The sequence below is a fragment of the Saccopteryx leptura genome, chromosome 5 (genome assembly GCF_036850995.1).
Source record: "Saccopteryx leptura isolate mSacLep1 chromosome 5, mSacLep1_pri_phased_curated, whole genome shotgun sequence".
In the NCBI taxonomy this organism is placed as follows: Eukaryota; Metazoa; Chordata; class Mammalia; order Chiroptera; family Emballonuridae; genus Saccopteryx; species Saccopteryx leptura.
In genome coordinates this window covers 152,751,103-152,766,618 of record NC_089507.1, presented here as the reverse complement: position 1 = coordinate 152,766,618, position 15,516 = coordinate 152,751,103, and the positions used below count along the sequence as shown (strand labels likewise).

Genomic DNA, 15,516 nt, shown 5'->3' with positions numbered 1-15,516 from the left:
TGAGAGATAGGAATACACTTGACTGTAGGTGCTGCCTGCCTTCCATTGTTCACGGCTGCTGAGAACACTGGACTGAGGAGCACTGGGGGCTGGTCTGAGCCCGTCCGGAGTTTGCTGGGGTCCGAGAGGTGTGGACGGGCAGGGCGGGTGGGGGATGGCACAAGTGTGGACGGGCAGGGCGAGTGTCTTTCTCCTCTTGTCTAGATGCGTGATGGGTGTGTATGGGTGTGTGTGTGTGTGTGTGTGTGTATTTGCTTTTCCGCCCAAGTGTTTATTGCTAGTGTATAGGGTTACAATTGATTTATGTATATTGATCTTGTATCCTATAATATTTTGATCCTGATTATGAATTCTAGTAGATTTTTAGTGGAATCCTTTGGCCACTTATTTTTCTCTTATTTGCTCTATATGTTTTCTCTTTTATTTTATTTTTTCAAATTTTTGATTGATTTGAGAGACAGAGTGAGGAAGGAAGAGAGATGTATCAGCTCATTGCTCCACTTAGTTCCGTTTCGTTGTGCACTCATTGATTGCTTCTTGTATGTGTCCTGACCAGGTATTGAGCCTGTGACTTCAGTGCATCCAATGATGTTTTATTCACTGAGCCACCTGGCTAGGGCCTTCCATATGTTCTTTTTTTTTTTTTAATTTTTAATTTTTATTTTTTGTATTTTTCTGAAGTTGGAAATGGGGAGGCAGTCAGACAGACTCCCGCATGCGCCTGACCGGGATCCACCTGGCATGCCCACCAGGGGGCGATGCTCTGCCCATCTGGGGAGTCGCTCTGCCGCAATCAGAGCCATTCTAGCGCCTGAGGCAGAGGCCACAGAGCCATCCTCAGCACCTGGGCAAACTGCTCCAATGGAGCCTTGGCTGCGGGAGGGAAAGAGAAAGACAGAGAGGAAGGAGAGGGGGAGGGGTGGAGAAGCAGATGTGTGCTTCTCCTGTGTGCCCTGGCCAGGAATCGAACCCGGTACTCCTGCACGCCAGGCCGACGCTCTGCCACTGAGCTAACCGGCCAGGGCCCCATATGTTCTTTAAAAGCAACTTGAACCAAACATATTTAACCACTTAAATGTTATGTGGCATCTCCCAAATCTGTATCCCGTAAGCCACTCTTGGACCACAGAGCTATTTACCCACCTGCCCACGGAACATCTTCTCTTGGTTAGCTTGCTTACAATACCTCATACTCATTATATTCTAACTGTGTCAGCCATATTTTACCTCCAGTTCTACATTTTCTCTTCTATTTCCAAATCTTAACATATATATAACATTCCCACCAAACCAAACCCTGAGATTCACTTTCGTAACTCTCTTAACTCATACTTATGACTCTTTAAGACTTTTTGTTTATTCTTCTCTGATATATGTCAACTCTGTCTCCCCCTCTCCATTTCTACTGCCATCCGCACAGTTCAGACACTCATTACTTCTTTTTTTTTTTTTTCCTGTATTTTTCTGAAGCTGGAAACGGGGAGAGACAGTCAGACAGACTCCCGCGTGTGCCCGACCGGGATCCACCCGGCACGCTCACCAGGGGGCGACACTCTGCTCACCAGGGGGCGATGCTCTGCCCCTCCGGGGCGTCGCTCTGTTGCGACCAGAGCCACTCTAGCGCCTGGGGCAGAGGCTGAAGAGCCATCCCCAGCACCCAGGCCATCTTTGCTCCAGTGGAGCCTCGGCTGCAGGAAGGGAAGAGGGAGACAGAGAGGAAGGAGAGGAGGAGGGGTGGAGAAGCAGATGGGCGCTTCTCCTGTGTGCCCTGGTCGGGAATCGAACCCGGGACTCCTGCACGCCAGGCCGACGCTCTACCACTGAGCCAACCAGCCAGGGCCGACACTCATTACTTCTTATACAATATGTATGTTATCAAGTGTGGTCTCTGCTTCCTGCCCACTCCTCCTCTGATTTGTTTTCTTTGTGTTTCCAGCAAGGAGTGCAAGTCTTAAAAGTACAAGTCTGAAGCTTAAAAATTCACCTCTTGGCCCTTGCTGGTTGGCTCAGTGGTAGAGCGTCGGCCTGGCGTGCAGGAGTCCCGGGTTCGATTCCCGGCCAGGGCACACAGGAGAAGTGCCCATCTGCTTCTCCACCCCTCCCCCTCTCCTTCCTCTCTGTCTCTCTCTTCCCCTCCCACAGCCAAGGCTCCATTGGAGCAAAATTGGCCCGGGTGCTGAGGATGGCTCTGTGGCCTCTGCCTCAGGTGCTAGAATGGCTCTGGTTGCAACAGAGCGATGCCCCCGATGGGCAGAGCATCGCCCCCTGGTGGGCATGCTGAGTGGATCCCGGTCGGGCGCATGCGGGAGTCTGTCTGACTGCCTCCCTGTTTCCAACTTCAGAAAAATACAAAAAAAAAAAAATTCACCTCTAATTTCTTTTAGCCTTTGGTACAGAGATACAGCTCCTTGGTTTAGCATCAAAGGCCTTCTGTAGTTAGGTCTTTTAAGTTTCCTAGTCTGCTGTCACCCCTGCCCCCTAATTGTTTCTTTGCTCCACACCAATGAGCAGCAGCACACTTTCCAGTAGAGGGCCACATGGTCTCTGTTGTAACTATGCAGCTCTTCCACAGTGGTGTGAAAGCGAGAAACGACACATACACGAGCGGGTGTGATCAGGTTCCCATACAGCGTTATTTATGGGCTGGCGCTGGTTCAGAGGCGATAGTTTGCTGACTCTGCTCTGGATGACTATAGACGTTCATGAATTCTTGCATTTCTCAGAGTTTCTTTGGTCTTTAAAGCCTGCGTGTTTCTTTTTTGTTTTTTCTCCTCTATCTGCTATATTATGTTTGGTTGGGCTGAGCCTTTAGGATCCATCTGTATGTTGGTGAGAAAGAATCTGTTCCTTTTATTCAAGGTCATAACCTGTGAGGCAGTGGCCCTGCTAAGGGGCTCTGTGCAGCGCTTTGCAGGGAGTATCTGTCAGTATATTTTGGCTCAGTTGTTAAACAGTGACTTGGCTTTGCCAAAACATATAAAAAAGGGAAGAAGCAATACTGACGTAAACTCCATGAGTGCATGAACTTTGTGGTACTTGCAGCTCTATTTCAGCACTTAGAACAGGGCCTGGCAAATCAGGTGCCTAATAAAGACTTGTTGCATAATTGACTGAAAGTCTGACTTTGGCAGAATGAAAATTTAAGAGCTCAGCGGGAACAACTGCATGAATAAAGGCCAGAAACAGGTTATCTCAGACCTTTCTTAGGTGAAATTACAGTCTCATTAGCCCACAAGACTGTAAATTTGTCAGGGCAGGGAACATTTGGTTTCCTGCTACAGAGCCTCCTGCACTGCTAGCCTAGCACCTTGCACATCTTAGGCACTCCCTAATCTGGTGTTGAATTGACTTAATTTAGAAGTTAAGATTATAATCGAGTCTTTACTAATTACCAGATAATTACTGAATCCTAGTCTTTACAGTTCTGTAAGAGATTGTCATGATGATGGATAAACTAAAGGCCCAGGAGGCTAAGAGACTTTACCAAGATGGTGTAACTGGTAAGTGTGAAACTTGTGTCTCCTAGTCATGCTCAGTGGCCTTCTATCATCCCAGGTCTTGACATACCACAGCCTGTGGGCCATTTCTGCTACTTTTTGTGTGGCCTGTGAGCTAAGAATAGATTTTATACATATTTTTTCTTAATTGTGAAAAAAATCAAAAGAAGACTATTTTATGACCCATTAAAATTATATGAAATTCCAATTTCTGTGTCTAGAACTAAAATTTTGTTAGAACAGAGTAGTATTTATTTATTTTTGTATATATTTTCTATATTTTTTTGCACAGTGACAGAAATGAGTAGTTGTGAAAGAGAGCATATGGGCCACAAAGCTTAAAATATTTATCTGGCCCTTTCTGGTTAAGACGTTTGCTGACCTCTATTTTAGGCACTCTGAATCTGGGTCCAGTTCTGTTTGGAAGGGATAAAAGTAAGGGATATTGAACTTTACAAATTTTTCCTATCCCTCTTGATTCTAAATTTGAAAGTAGATTTTAACGAATTTATAACCAATTGTAAATACATTAATTATTACATCGCCAGGAAAATGAAGTAAGCAGTTACTGAAGTAAGCAGTCTATAATAGTGCTTTCTCCATCCGACAAAAATTCTCAGGTTTTGTCTTCACAGCTAACCATGCAATGTAATCAGTTCTCTTTGGTTGTTGACTGAGTAGTGTGATGCTTTCTGTTTTGCTTTGTAGTGAGCTGTGTCCTCTAGAGCTCAGCAGTGTAAAACTGCGTTCTTCAGGTGTGCTGGCTGGCCGGCAGCCTCAGGCTCACTGGGAGACTGTTGTTGGATGTGCGGGTTGTTGAACACCACCAAGACCCACTGAGTCAGACCTCGGATGGCGGCCCAGTAGTCTGATTTACAAGCCCTCGAGGTGATTCTGATGCAAACTTATATTTGAAAACCATTGATGGGAAGAGTCATGACTATGTATTCTTCTTAGAAGTGCCTTACCTAATAAATGAAGATAAGTAGAATTTAAGATATTGCAGTAGTAAGATTTTTATAGTAGAGAATATTTAAGATATATGTTGGTCAAAAGTTGGAGAGATAAAGTATATTATGCTCACTTTGTTAAAGACGGCGCTGCCCACGAGGAGGCCGTCACCCAGGTGATATTAATGTGTGTCTCTGTGGGCAGGTAGAATCCTTGTAGCCTGGTGCTTGGTTTTGGGATTAAGCCTTTCCCACCCATTTTGATGTGGGGCGGTACAATCCAATCATGCCTCAGAGAAGTGTCTTTGTATTAGAGACTTCCCTATTTTGTATATTGGATTAAAGGTTTGGAATCTACACTATAAAATGGGGGCAGAATGAGAGTTTACGCTCTTGGTTCCTGGGATGATTAGCATGAGAGAGCAGAGGGAGCAGAGCAGAGAGCAGAAAGAGGCCACGTGGAGTAGGCCAGGAGAAGCAGCCAAGATGACGGAGTGCTGAGTGAGATGCCAGTTTGTGCAGAGTTTGTATCTGGGATAAGGAAGGAGATGGGGAACTGAGGAGAATAAGGCTGGTGAGCTAGAAACCTTTGATTCTAGGAAACTCGGATAAGTCAGTGGCTTTGTGAGCACTGAATGTGAGTGGGTTTTGGAACCCAGTGTGTGTTTTTACTTGCCCACCGGGTGCAAGCTTGGATTAAAGACTATGGCCCACCAGTTCTTGGCTCCATTGTTTCTTTACCGACTGTCCAAATCCAGTGCGAACCTGCATGGGCCAGGCGGCTGTGGCCCTGGCTTCTGGCCTTACATCAAATAAGTTTGGAAATATGATATATGTTTGCTCGCTTATAGTTTGCATTGGGTGTGGGGGACAGGCTGTAAGCAGGCAGGGTGGTTATAGCCTAAGGTTTAGTTTTAAGACTAAGCCTTTCTCACCCTAAGTGACTTTGTATCAGAGACTTCTGCCGCAGACTAATGCGGCTCCTAATTCTGGGTTTTGAGTGAGAACGGTGCAGAATTAAGAAAACAGACCCATTAAGAAAAAGGATGGGATTGGGAGGACTCTTCAATGCTGATGGCAATGTCCAAGTGCCCCATAGCCCCAGATTGCTTTATTATATAGCCATATGCAAATCAAGGAAGTCCTTGATACAAAGTTACACATCTGAGGCTAAAACAGGAACTCTCCCAAGGCATAAACAGGAATCCCCCCCCCCCCCCATGCATAAACTAAATCAGCCAACATCTGAACAAAGAATAAGAGGAAGGGCATGTAAATTGCTTCCAGCAACTTAAGCAAGCAAGTGAAGTGGGTGCAAATACTCAGCGTCATAGCAATATTGAGGGGGAATTTAGCCTTTTGCTAAGCCTCAAATCTACAAAGGCTTTTTGCCATTTACGGTCCACAGCAGACATCCTTGTTTGTATATTGGATTAAAGGTTTTGATTTCTACACTATAAAATGGGGCAGAGGAGCCCATGCTAGAGGAGAGGCAGCCAAGATGGCGAGGTGCTGAAGGAGAAGCCAGTTTGTGCAGAGAGAAGGAGATGGGGAACAGAGGTGAATAAGGCTGGTGAGGTAGAAACTTTGATTCTAGGAAACTTGGATTAGTCAGTGGCTTTGGGAGCCCTGAATGGAAAGGGAAGTGTTTTCCTAGTGTGTGTTTTTACTTGCCCGCAGGGTGCAAGCTAGGATTAAAGCTAATGGCCCACCAGTTCTTGGCTCCATTGTTTCATTACCATCTGTTCGAATCTAATGTGAACCTGCATGGGCCGGGCGGCTGTGATGGTGGCCGTGGCTGCTGGCCTTACAATATACTAAACTCAATTAAAGGTGGGACCATTTCTGTTACCTCAGGAGAGGAATGGCTCCCAGCTTCATAGTGGTGACTGTTCTTGAGTCTTTACTTTGCCAGGCATAGGATAAGTACTTTAATTTTGAGATGTGCAGTTTTTTTTCTTTCTACCCTTCCTTTGTGTGTGTGTGCGTGTGTGCGTGCGCGTGCGTGCGCTCCGCACACCCACTGGTCACTGGGCAGAGTGTGTCAGTGTCTCTCTCACTATTTCAAACTTCCTTTTTTGGCTTAAGGGGTTTTAAGCCACTAGATGGCACACTCTTACAATTATAAAAATCAAGACCCTTCTTAGTAATCTGTTTGAAATTCTTGGAAATAACGTGCAGTGTCAAGTGTAGCCCTCCCAGCTCATCAGCGTTACATACGTGTGATGTAGGGGCCGCTTTTTGTTCGTACCGCCCACTCCTCAGGTAGCCTTGCCTGCCCTGTGATTCCTGCCTCGTTCTCTGCCTCCCCCGCCCCCCGGACTCCTGCTCATCTAGTCCCCTCCTCCCTGTGTATTTTGCTCCATCAGTCACAGTTTGTTTTTGTTGCCCGATACCTAGGCTCTGGCTTTGAGTTTTAGACTCTTAGCATGTCAGGTCTGGAAAAGAGTCACATCCATCATTTGGCTCAGCTCCTGCAGCTCCCAGGTAGGAGAGCTGAGGCCCAGAGACAGTGAGCCAGGACAAGGCCTGTGTCCTCTCCATCTCTGAGCTCCTGGAGTTCCCTGCAGATTGCGCAGAGAGATGATGCTTGAGTGAAACAGCTCCAGTAACTGCTGGGAAGGATGCAGGCAGGCTCTGTGGCACGGTGGCTCAGAGTTAGTTGCGGAGGCCTGCTTTAAGTAGCTGTTGCAGTATAGAGGTGAGAAGGGGGTAAGCGCCCAGCAAGGACCGTTCTGTATTGATAAGCACCCCTCTGACCTTCCTGCCCTGCTTGTCCTGCTTGCCTTGTACAGGCTCGGAGCACTGGCTGCATCTCCTTTTCCTCTGAACACACCATTTCTAGGCTCTTGTCCCTCAGCTTCTCTTGGCTTAGAATGCTCGGTACCCGGCCCCTTTATCTGTCTGGGGAATTGTTTAAAGGACAGGCTTTTCTCTGGTGTTACCTCCTCTTCCATGCAGTTACTCTGTCCTTTGGGCTATTCCTGTCCCCCACCCCTTGGTCAGTGGAGAGGTCCTGGGCAGCCGTGGACCTCTCCTGTCCCGTCCCGCTGTGCTTCTTTTCACTCCCGTGTGGGAATGCACGTCCATGGCCATCTGAGGAAGGGGAGGGAGGATGGAATTCGTGCCCCTGACCACCACCCCGTGGTTGGTACCGATGAGCTGGCAGAGCTGCCTGTGCCCGGACAAACTGATTCCAAGAACAGTCATAAGCAGTTCATTCAGGGGGTTCTTCAGTTGCTTAGTGGTCGGTTTGCACTTAGTATTGATGGGATGTGGGGACTTCTTAAGGTTGCATGGTTACTTTGTTTGGAAAGATACCGGACACCTCTGCTTCCTAGACCCATGATTTTCTCATTTTCCACAAAGTTTTGAAGAAGGCCTCAGCCTTCCCCCTTTCCCACTGTTCACATTTAAGTTACATGGTTTTACCAGTGGAACTTAGTCCTCTTCAGTTTGGCTGGCATGGCAGGCAGCCTGTTCTGGCTCTGTGATCAAGATGGAGAAGGTTTGTTCACGAGACCAGGCATCACCTGCCTTGCTTGTCGTAGTCACTTGTAGATGAGCTCTAGTCAACACTGGGAGTCTGTAAAATAGTAAGGTAATAGGCCCGATGGGCAGCTTGAGTTGGGGTTGCTACCTCTTGGCACATGTAAGTAACAGCAGGTATCTTGGGTCAATGTGGACTGAGTTGTATTGAGCGGTGGTTGTCACCCTGCCCACCAGTTATTCCAGGCCCCCAGCTGCTCTCCCGTTCCTTTCCCTGATTGAGAGTGTGGGCTTTCTGAACACGGAGAGCACACCTTGTTCACCTCGCAGTGGTCAGTGCCCTGCACGTTGCTTGGCACAGGGAGCTGCCAGTTACCATTTTGTGAATATGTTGACGAAGTCTGTCAACCCCTTGCCCCCACCCTTTAAGTCTACATATGCACATGTGCCCACTTGCATGTGTGAACACATATGCATCCTTGTTGCTGGAGCATCAGCGTCCCCAGCGTGCCGTACCATCTGGTGGGGACAACACACGATTGGTTCCATCGTCCTGCCATGGATGGGTGAGGGGTTGCTAGGAAGCAGATATTGAACTGCTTTTGTTCTTTTGGCTCTTATCCTATTGCAGCCAGTTTGATCTGTACACGGCCATGACATTTGTGACAATTCTGCAGGGAGGGGTGTTTCCTGATATGGAGACCAGGAACTAATAGAACTGAAACATTAGCTCTGTATCTCTTTCAGTAGACAGGCAACTTAAAGTTTTATGTGTATATATTTTTAATCTGAAAGTTAGACATGAGATCTGCTCTGTCCATGACGTAGTAGTGCAGAGTGAACAATAATGCTCAATCCTTGAGAAAAGTACGGCATTGCTCATGTAAATATATATGTTGCACATTCTTCAGACAAAAATTATTTTAGCTGGCAGTTTCTGCTGTATCCTGGCCTTTTGGGGGTTTGTTGAATTCTCAAAACTGTTTTTTTTTTTATAATTACATGTTAACTGATTTTTTTTTTTTTTTTTTTTTTTTTTACAGAGGCAGAGATAGACAGGGACAGACAGACACGAACGGAGAGAGATGAGAAGCATCAATCATTAGTTTTTCATTGCACGTTGCGACTTCTTAGTTGTTCATTGATTGCTTTCTCATATGTGCCTTGACTATGGGCCTTCAGCAGACCGAGTAACCCCTTGCTGGAGCCAGCGACCTTGGGTCCAAGCTGGTGAGCTTTTTGCTCAAGCCAGATGAGCCCGCGCTCAAGCTGGCGAGCTCGGGGTCTCGAACCTGGGTCCTTCCGCATCCCAGTCCGACGCTCTATCCACTGTGTCTCTGCCTGGTCAGGTGTTAACTGATTTTTATAGATACGTTTTATGAATGACATGTTTTCTGTTTGGAATAAAATGTTGATTAAATTTGGTTTATTAGACAGGTAATTGTGGCATATTATACAGTTCTGTGCCAGATTTACTGAACATAACTTACCTAATAAAATTCAATTTAAAAATACCATGACTGTGGTGACAATGGTTAATGATACTGTGTTGTGTATTGGAACATTGCCAAGAGTGGAACTTAAAAGTTCTCATCACAAGAAGGAAAATTAGTAACTACTTGTGACAGATGTTAACTAGACTTGTGATGGTCATGTCACAATATATGTACATACATACTGATGTTGAATTATTAGTTGTACACTAGAAACTAGCATAATGTTATATGCCAATTATACCTCAGTGAAATAAATCATGACTGTTTAGTTTACTAGTCAGCTTAGTTCATATAGAAGTCTCACACAGTTTTTATTTTTCATATGTGTTAGGCTGTTTTTCCTTTGGTCACTGGGCTCTAACTGCTGATAAAACACAAACAGAAAAGTGATCCAGTCATAATGTGCAGCTGAACTATTAAACAGTCTTGTCCCTGTACAGTCTTCTCGCGTGGCTCTGTCCCACCTGCAACTGTTGTTTCTTTCTCACATTTGTGTCCCTGTTGTGTCTGATACACTGCTGTAAGCAGTGCACCTGTGTGTCTGGGCGAGGTGGCATCTGTTCCTGAAAGTTTACTGTTGCTGATACAGTGTCTTCGCTAGTCAGTGGCCAACACTAATGCAGTTATCATTTCTAAATCCCCACCTGGGTTTGCGGCGCTTAGATGTTCAAGCCCTAACCCTGTGCTGGTGACGGTGACATGCTAATAGAAAAGCCACCTGGCCTCCTTCTGTTATTTCTTCTCAAACATTTACCTTCTAGGTTTTGTCTGTCATCATTTTACTTTAGTTTTCCTTGAGGAGGTAACCGTTTCCTCTCTCTTTGTTTTGATGTTGTTGTGTGGATGTTTGCAACTTATCAGTTATTTTTCTTTTTCTCTCTTTTAGACTTTTGCTGGTCGGTGGATGTGAGACTGCGGATGCAGGCACGCCGGGAGCCTCGCGCTGCGGCCTCTCTGCCTGGAGAGTGCTCTCAGGGTCCCCGTACTACAAGCCAGTTTCTCACGGGGCAGACAGGGTCGCTGTGGTAAGGGCTGGCCAAGGCGCTGCACTTTGCTAATAGACCTTCGGCTGATGAGGCCCTGGTTGGATAAAGGAGGAAGTAGTTTGTCCTGAGTGAGGAGAAGAACGTAATGCCAGGGAGATTTCAGTGCTTCTTTCAAATATCAAGTTTATCTAAAGTATATTATATGTGACTCAGCTGGCCTCATTGTTAGGAAGACCAAGAACCTGACAGTGGTTCTGTCCCTTGCAGTTGCTTATTGAGACATTATCATTTCTAAGCACCTTTTGTGTGCTGGCAACTGTTCTGAGTGCTGTTCTGTGTATTAGGTCATTTACTTATTCATGACCCTCTTGCACAGGTATTGTAGCCCAAACCTGTTGATGAGGAAAGTGACACTTAGTTCACTGAGTAACCGCCTGTGTCACCCCACTAGCAAGTGGTGGAATTAGAGTACAAACCCGCAGAAGTTCCCCTGTCCGAATTCGGAACTGCTGAAATGCACCACTCCGACATTCCGTATTTCCATGGACTTCTCCCCACCATTCATTCATTCACCCCCTGATGAAGTCAGTCTAGGCTACTCTCGGATATGATACAAACAGTCACGTAAACAAATGGACGCAAATCCAACATTTCTGTGGGTTTTGACCTAAGATGTGTTCCTTACCTGAGGCAGAGCCTGCCGTTGGTGCCGTGACTGTCTTGGCGTGCAGAAGTTCCGGGTTCGATTCCCGGCCAGGGCACACAGGAGAAGCGCCCATCTGCTTCTCCACCCCTCCCCCTCTCCTTCCTCTCTGTCTCTCTCTTCCCCTCCCGCAGCGAAGCTCCATTGGAGCAAAGATGGCCCGGGCGCTGGGGATGGCTCCTTGGCCTCTGCCCCAGGCGCTAGAGTGGCTCTGGTCGCAACAGAGCAATGCCCCGGAGGGGCAGAGCATCGCCCCCTGGTGGGCAGAGCATCGCCCCCTGGTGGGCCTGCCGGGTGGATCCCGGTCGGGCGCATGCGGGAGTCTGTCTGACTGTCTCTCCCCATTTCCAGGTTCAGAAAAATACAAAAAAAAAAAAAAATTAAACATATATTGACTTCAGAATAACTCTCTAAAACCACAAATGGTTAAAGAAATTGGTGTTGAAAAGGAACTAACAGAGAAGTACTCTGGAAAAGAAATCTTTAGCAATTATATTAAGCTCTCGTTCATTTTTTCTTTTAGCTTTTAGCATTGTACCAAAATATGCGATTATAAGTTTAACCCAACAAAGTGGTTTTTTAAAAATTAATTGGGTCTTCTTGCTGGTTTATCTGGCACGAGGCCTTCGAACAGTTCACACTTGTAGACCAGCTTCTGTGCAGTGCCGGGCTCTGGCTTTCCCCTCTGCTCGCCCTCCGTCCGCTCATTCGAACACCCGTTTACCCTCTGGAGGATTCAGAGAGGGGCAGCTGCAGTATTATTGGCTCCATTTCACAGAGATCGAGCCTCAGGCCCCATGGCATCTCAAGAACTAAGACTAGGGGGCGGGTGGAAGCAGGTCCTCTAGTTCCTGTGTGGCACCTTCCCTGACTCCGCACAGGAGATTGTGTCCATATCAGCGGCATTGTTTGATCTGCGCTATGATGACTGTCCCACAGTTTATTAAGAAAAGAATGAGGTTGGAGTTGCTTGTAAGTATTGGACATATTATTTCTATTTGCAGGAGTTCAGTCATGTTTCTCTCTCTGATTAAATTCATACCCAGCTTGCAGGTTTGAACTGTGAAATGCATCAGGGCTGATCTCAGAACAACTTTGAACGACTTCATCTTTGAATCTAAGTGTCGTCTGCCGTTTATTTTTAAATGTTTCAGTCAAAAAATAATTTTAAAACGTAATAATACACGCAGATAAGGCAAATGGGGTAAAAGCTCAGTAATCGATGAACTCAGGTGAACAGAGTACTGGGATTTTGTTGTGTAATCAGTTCCACTTTTCAGTTGCCATGAAAGTTGTCAGAATTATAGGCTAGGGAGAAAGGAGACAGGGAGGCGGGAGCATGCCAGGAGAGATGGAGTCGGCGGACTGCGAGAGTCTGCCTCAGGACAGTGTGGTCGGGTGGCTGTAACAAGGTGGTCTGGGACAGGGAGTGCCGTGGAGTACTGTCGCGTACTGGGACACTCGTGTTCATCTGGGCGTCTCTGAGCTCGCTGTTCTTCCACCTGGCTTTCTCCTGAAGAGTTGGGCTCACTCTGCTAACATGTGGCTCCTCCCTCCCTGCCCTGAAGCTTTGGTGCTGGAGTCTTTTGAAAGAAAATTGCTTGTGCAGTGACGGAATAAGTGGGGGAAAATATTGAATTGCCAGTTGAATGCTCTGCCGTATGATTAACTTCTTGAAATGCTGCAAATGTATTTTAATTACATTAGTGGCTTTTAAATGTGTCTGGCAGCTAAATTACAATCATTCTCCATAGCCTTCCCGAGCCTCGAAGTCATTTGAATTATAGGATTAGTTCTCTTTGTCAGGTGGCAGACATTGTCCTCATGGAACCTTCTCTTACTGCTTGTTTAAGGTTGCTGCTGTGTTGGGGTGGGCGGCTTTTGACTGGAAAAGTGCTGCTGACGTATTTTCTAGTCTCTTGCAAAGCTGCCAGGTTGTAAAAGAGACTGTGCAGAATTCAATATATGCACCGACCAGAATTTCCAAATTAATGTTACTGTCATCTCTGCGAGATACTTTTATTTATCCCTTTGTTCAACATTGAAACACTGCTCCAGACGATAGAATGAATATAAAGGTAGCAGCCCTCAAGGGCTTTACCATATTGGTGGGTAAGCTGTGTCCACAGCTAAGGTCAATGAGCTGGAACAAGTACCAGGCTAGAGTGTGGTCACCAGGAGGGAGGAAAGAACCCAGGCTCAGGGGCGGAGGCCGGGCTTGGAATTCTAGCTCGTCACTTTACCATCGTGTGTTAAGGCTATCGTGGGCATCAAAGGAGGTAAGATATATGAATGTACTTGATAAATTAGAAAATGATCTATGGTGTTATCATCTTCTGCTATTTTTAAGATCAAAATTTTAGAAAAAAGTGTAAAGTGAACAAAACTGGCTGTCCTTGTTGATGCTGCGTTTTTGGGTATAGAATGTGGTGGAAGGAACACAGCTCTTCGGAATGCTGTTTCCCTGAGAATCACTATAGCCCCGAGCGAGGGGGAGTGATAAACGGGCCAACAGAAGGGGTGGCACCTTGCTGGTGCCTTGTCTGTGCTCGTGATGGTCCTTCCCCAGGTCTCGCCCCTGCCTCCCTCCTCCTGCCCGCCCTGCCTCCCCCTGCCCCTGCCTGCCTGCCCCTGCCTCCCTCTGTGCGCCCCCTGCCTGTCTCCTGCCGCCCCTTGCCTGTCCCTGCCCGCCCCTGCCTGCATCTGTGCTGGTGCTTTGTGCTCGTGATGGCACAGACGCGCTGTCCTCGCACCGCGAGGGCCACCTCTTCTGTTGGCCCGCTAGCTCTCACGCCTGCTCATCAAGGGGTGTTTTCCCCACATCGTCAGTGTTGCTGTCCGTGAGGGTTATCAGCATATGACATGCTTTTATTTTTCTCATTGTGGAAATTCTCCAGTTTAGCTGTCGGGGGGTTTAAACCCCACTAAGTCCTGCTACCACCCGTTTTCCTTTCTGCAACATGTTCAGGGTTGTCTGTACTTGTTTCCCTTCCTCTCTTTCAAGGCGCCCCTGAGCTCACTGGAACAGGGGTTTGCCTTTCACATCCCCCTGAGGCTATCCTGCGATGCTCTCTGTGTCCTCTAGTGTGGTACCAGTTTATCAGGTTCACTGATATGCTTTAATTCCTACCAGTTGCTTATACAAAAATTAGTTTATTTTCCTCTTCCTTTTTTCCTTTCCTCTTTCCTTTTGAGTTGTGTTATTTCTACTTTGTCAAAACATGTACTGTTTATGCATTAGCTTCTACCTTTATTCTCACCATTCTTAGATGTCCATTTATAATTCCAAAATGCTTATTGTCACTTCTTTTCCTGAACTTTCCTCAGTCATTGGTGAGATAAAATTATCCTCTTGTAGATTTTTTTCAGACGGGAAGGGAGAGAGATGAGAAGCAAGATCAACTTGTAGTTACAGCATTTCAGTACTTTGGTTGTTCATTGATTGCTTTCTCATATGTGCCTTGACCAGGGGACTCCAGCTGAGCTAGTGATCCCTTGCTTAAGCCAGCAACCTTGAGCTTCAAGCCAGCAACTATGGGATCATGTTTATGATCCCATGCTCAAGCCAATGATTTCACACTCAAGCTGGATGAGCCTGTACTCAAGCCAGCAACCTCAGGGTTTTGAACTTGGGACCTCAGCGTACAGGTGAACGCTCTATCCACTGCACCACCACCAGTCAGGCACCTCAACTCTAGTAGATGTTTTGAGAAAGGCTCATAAGTGAAGAGTTTTTAAGTTATGTATGTTCAAGTTTGTTTTTCTATAGCCTGGTTCTGAAGGAAAACATGTTTGGATATGAAATCCTTGGGTTACTTTTTTTTTAAACTGAACTTAAAGAAACTAGTCTAGCGTTGCTTTGTGTTGTATGTGGAATTTGGAAAATCTGATGTCAGTTAAGTTATGGTTCCCCTTTGTATGTATGTTGTTCAGCCATTTTGCTTGGAGGCCTTGAGGATTTTCTTTTTTTTTTTTGAAATCTAATAGCTTTCCTAGGATAATTCTTAGATTTGGTTATTCTGGGTTAATTTTCCCAGGTATCCCTGGGCTCTTTCAATGAATAGATTCAGATCTTTTTCTGTTTATGCAAAGTTTATTTTGGAGTATAAATTTGAAAGTGACTTTAGGTAGGTCTTAGACCCCCTTCCCTTGCCTGTCCACCCTGGCTCTGCAGTATGTTTCCGGTCTGCTGCCCACCACCAGGCCTTGAGGTGGGCCTGGGTAGGGGTCGTGGGACATGGCAAGAGCAAGTGGAGATGATGCCCTAGAGTTTGGTGATTTTTCTCTGTTTGCAGTTATCTTGAAGATTTGGTGTCCTCAATCTTTAAGTTGAGCTGTGGGCATGGTTTTTAGGTAGAATAATTTCCCCCTTCTTTTTTTTTCTTTTTAATTGGA

The 15,516-nt window shown here is 46.2% G+C and overlaps 1 protein-coding gene across 1 annotated transcript in view; it reads left to right on the top strand.

The window, feature by feature from the left end:
• The window catches only part of NBAS (NBAS subunit of NRZ tethering complex), a 358,469-nt gene that overhangs the window by 58,209 nt on the left and 284,744 nt on the right, over positions 1-15,516 (top strand). The window contains exon 10 of the mRNA XM_066386144.1: positions 10,319-10,457. Coding sequence (XP_066242241.1) covers positions 10,319-10,457 — 139 coding nt within the window. The remainder of the gene's footprint in view (positions 1-10,318; positions 10,458-15,516) is intronic.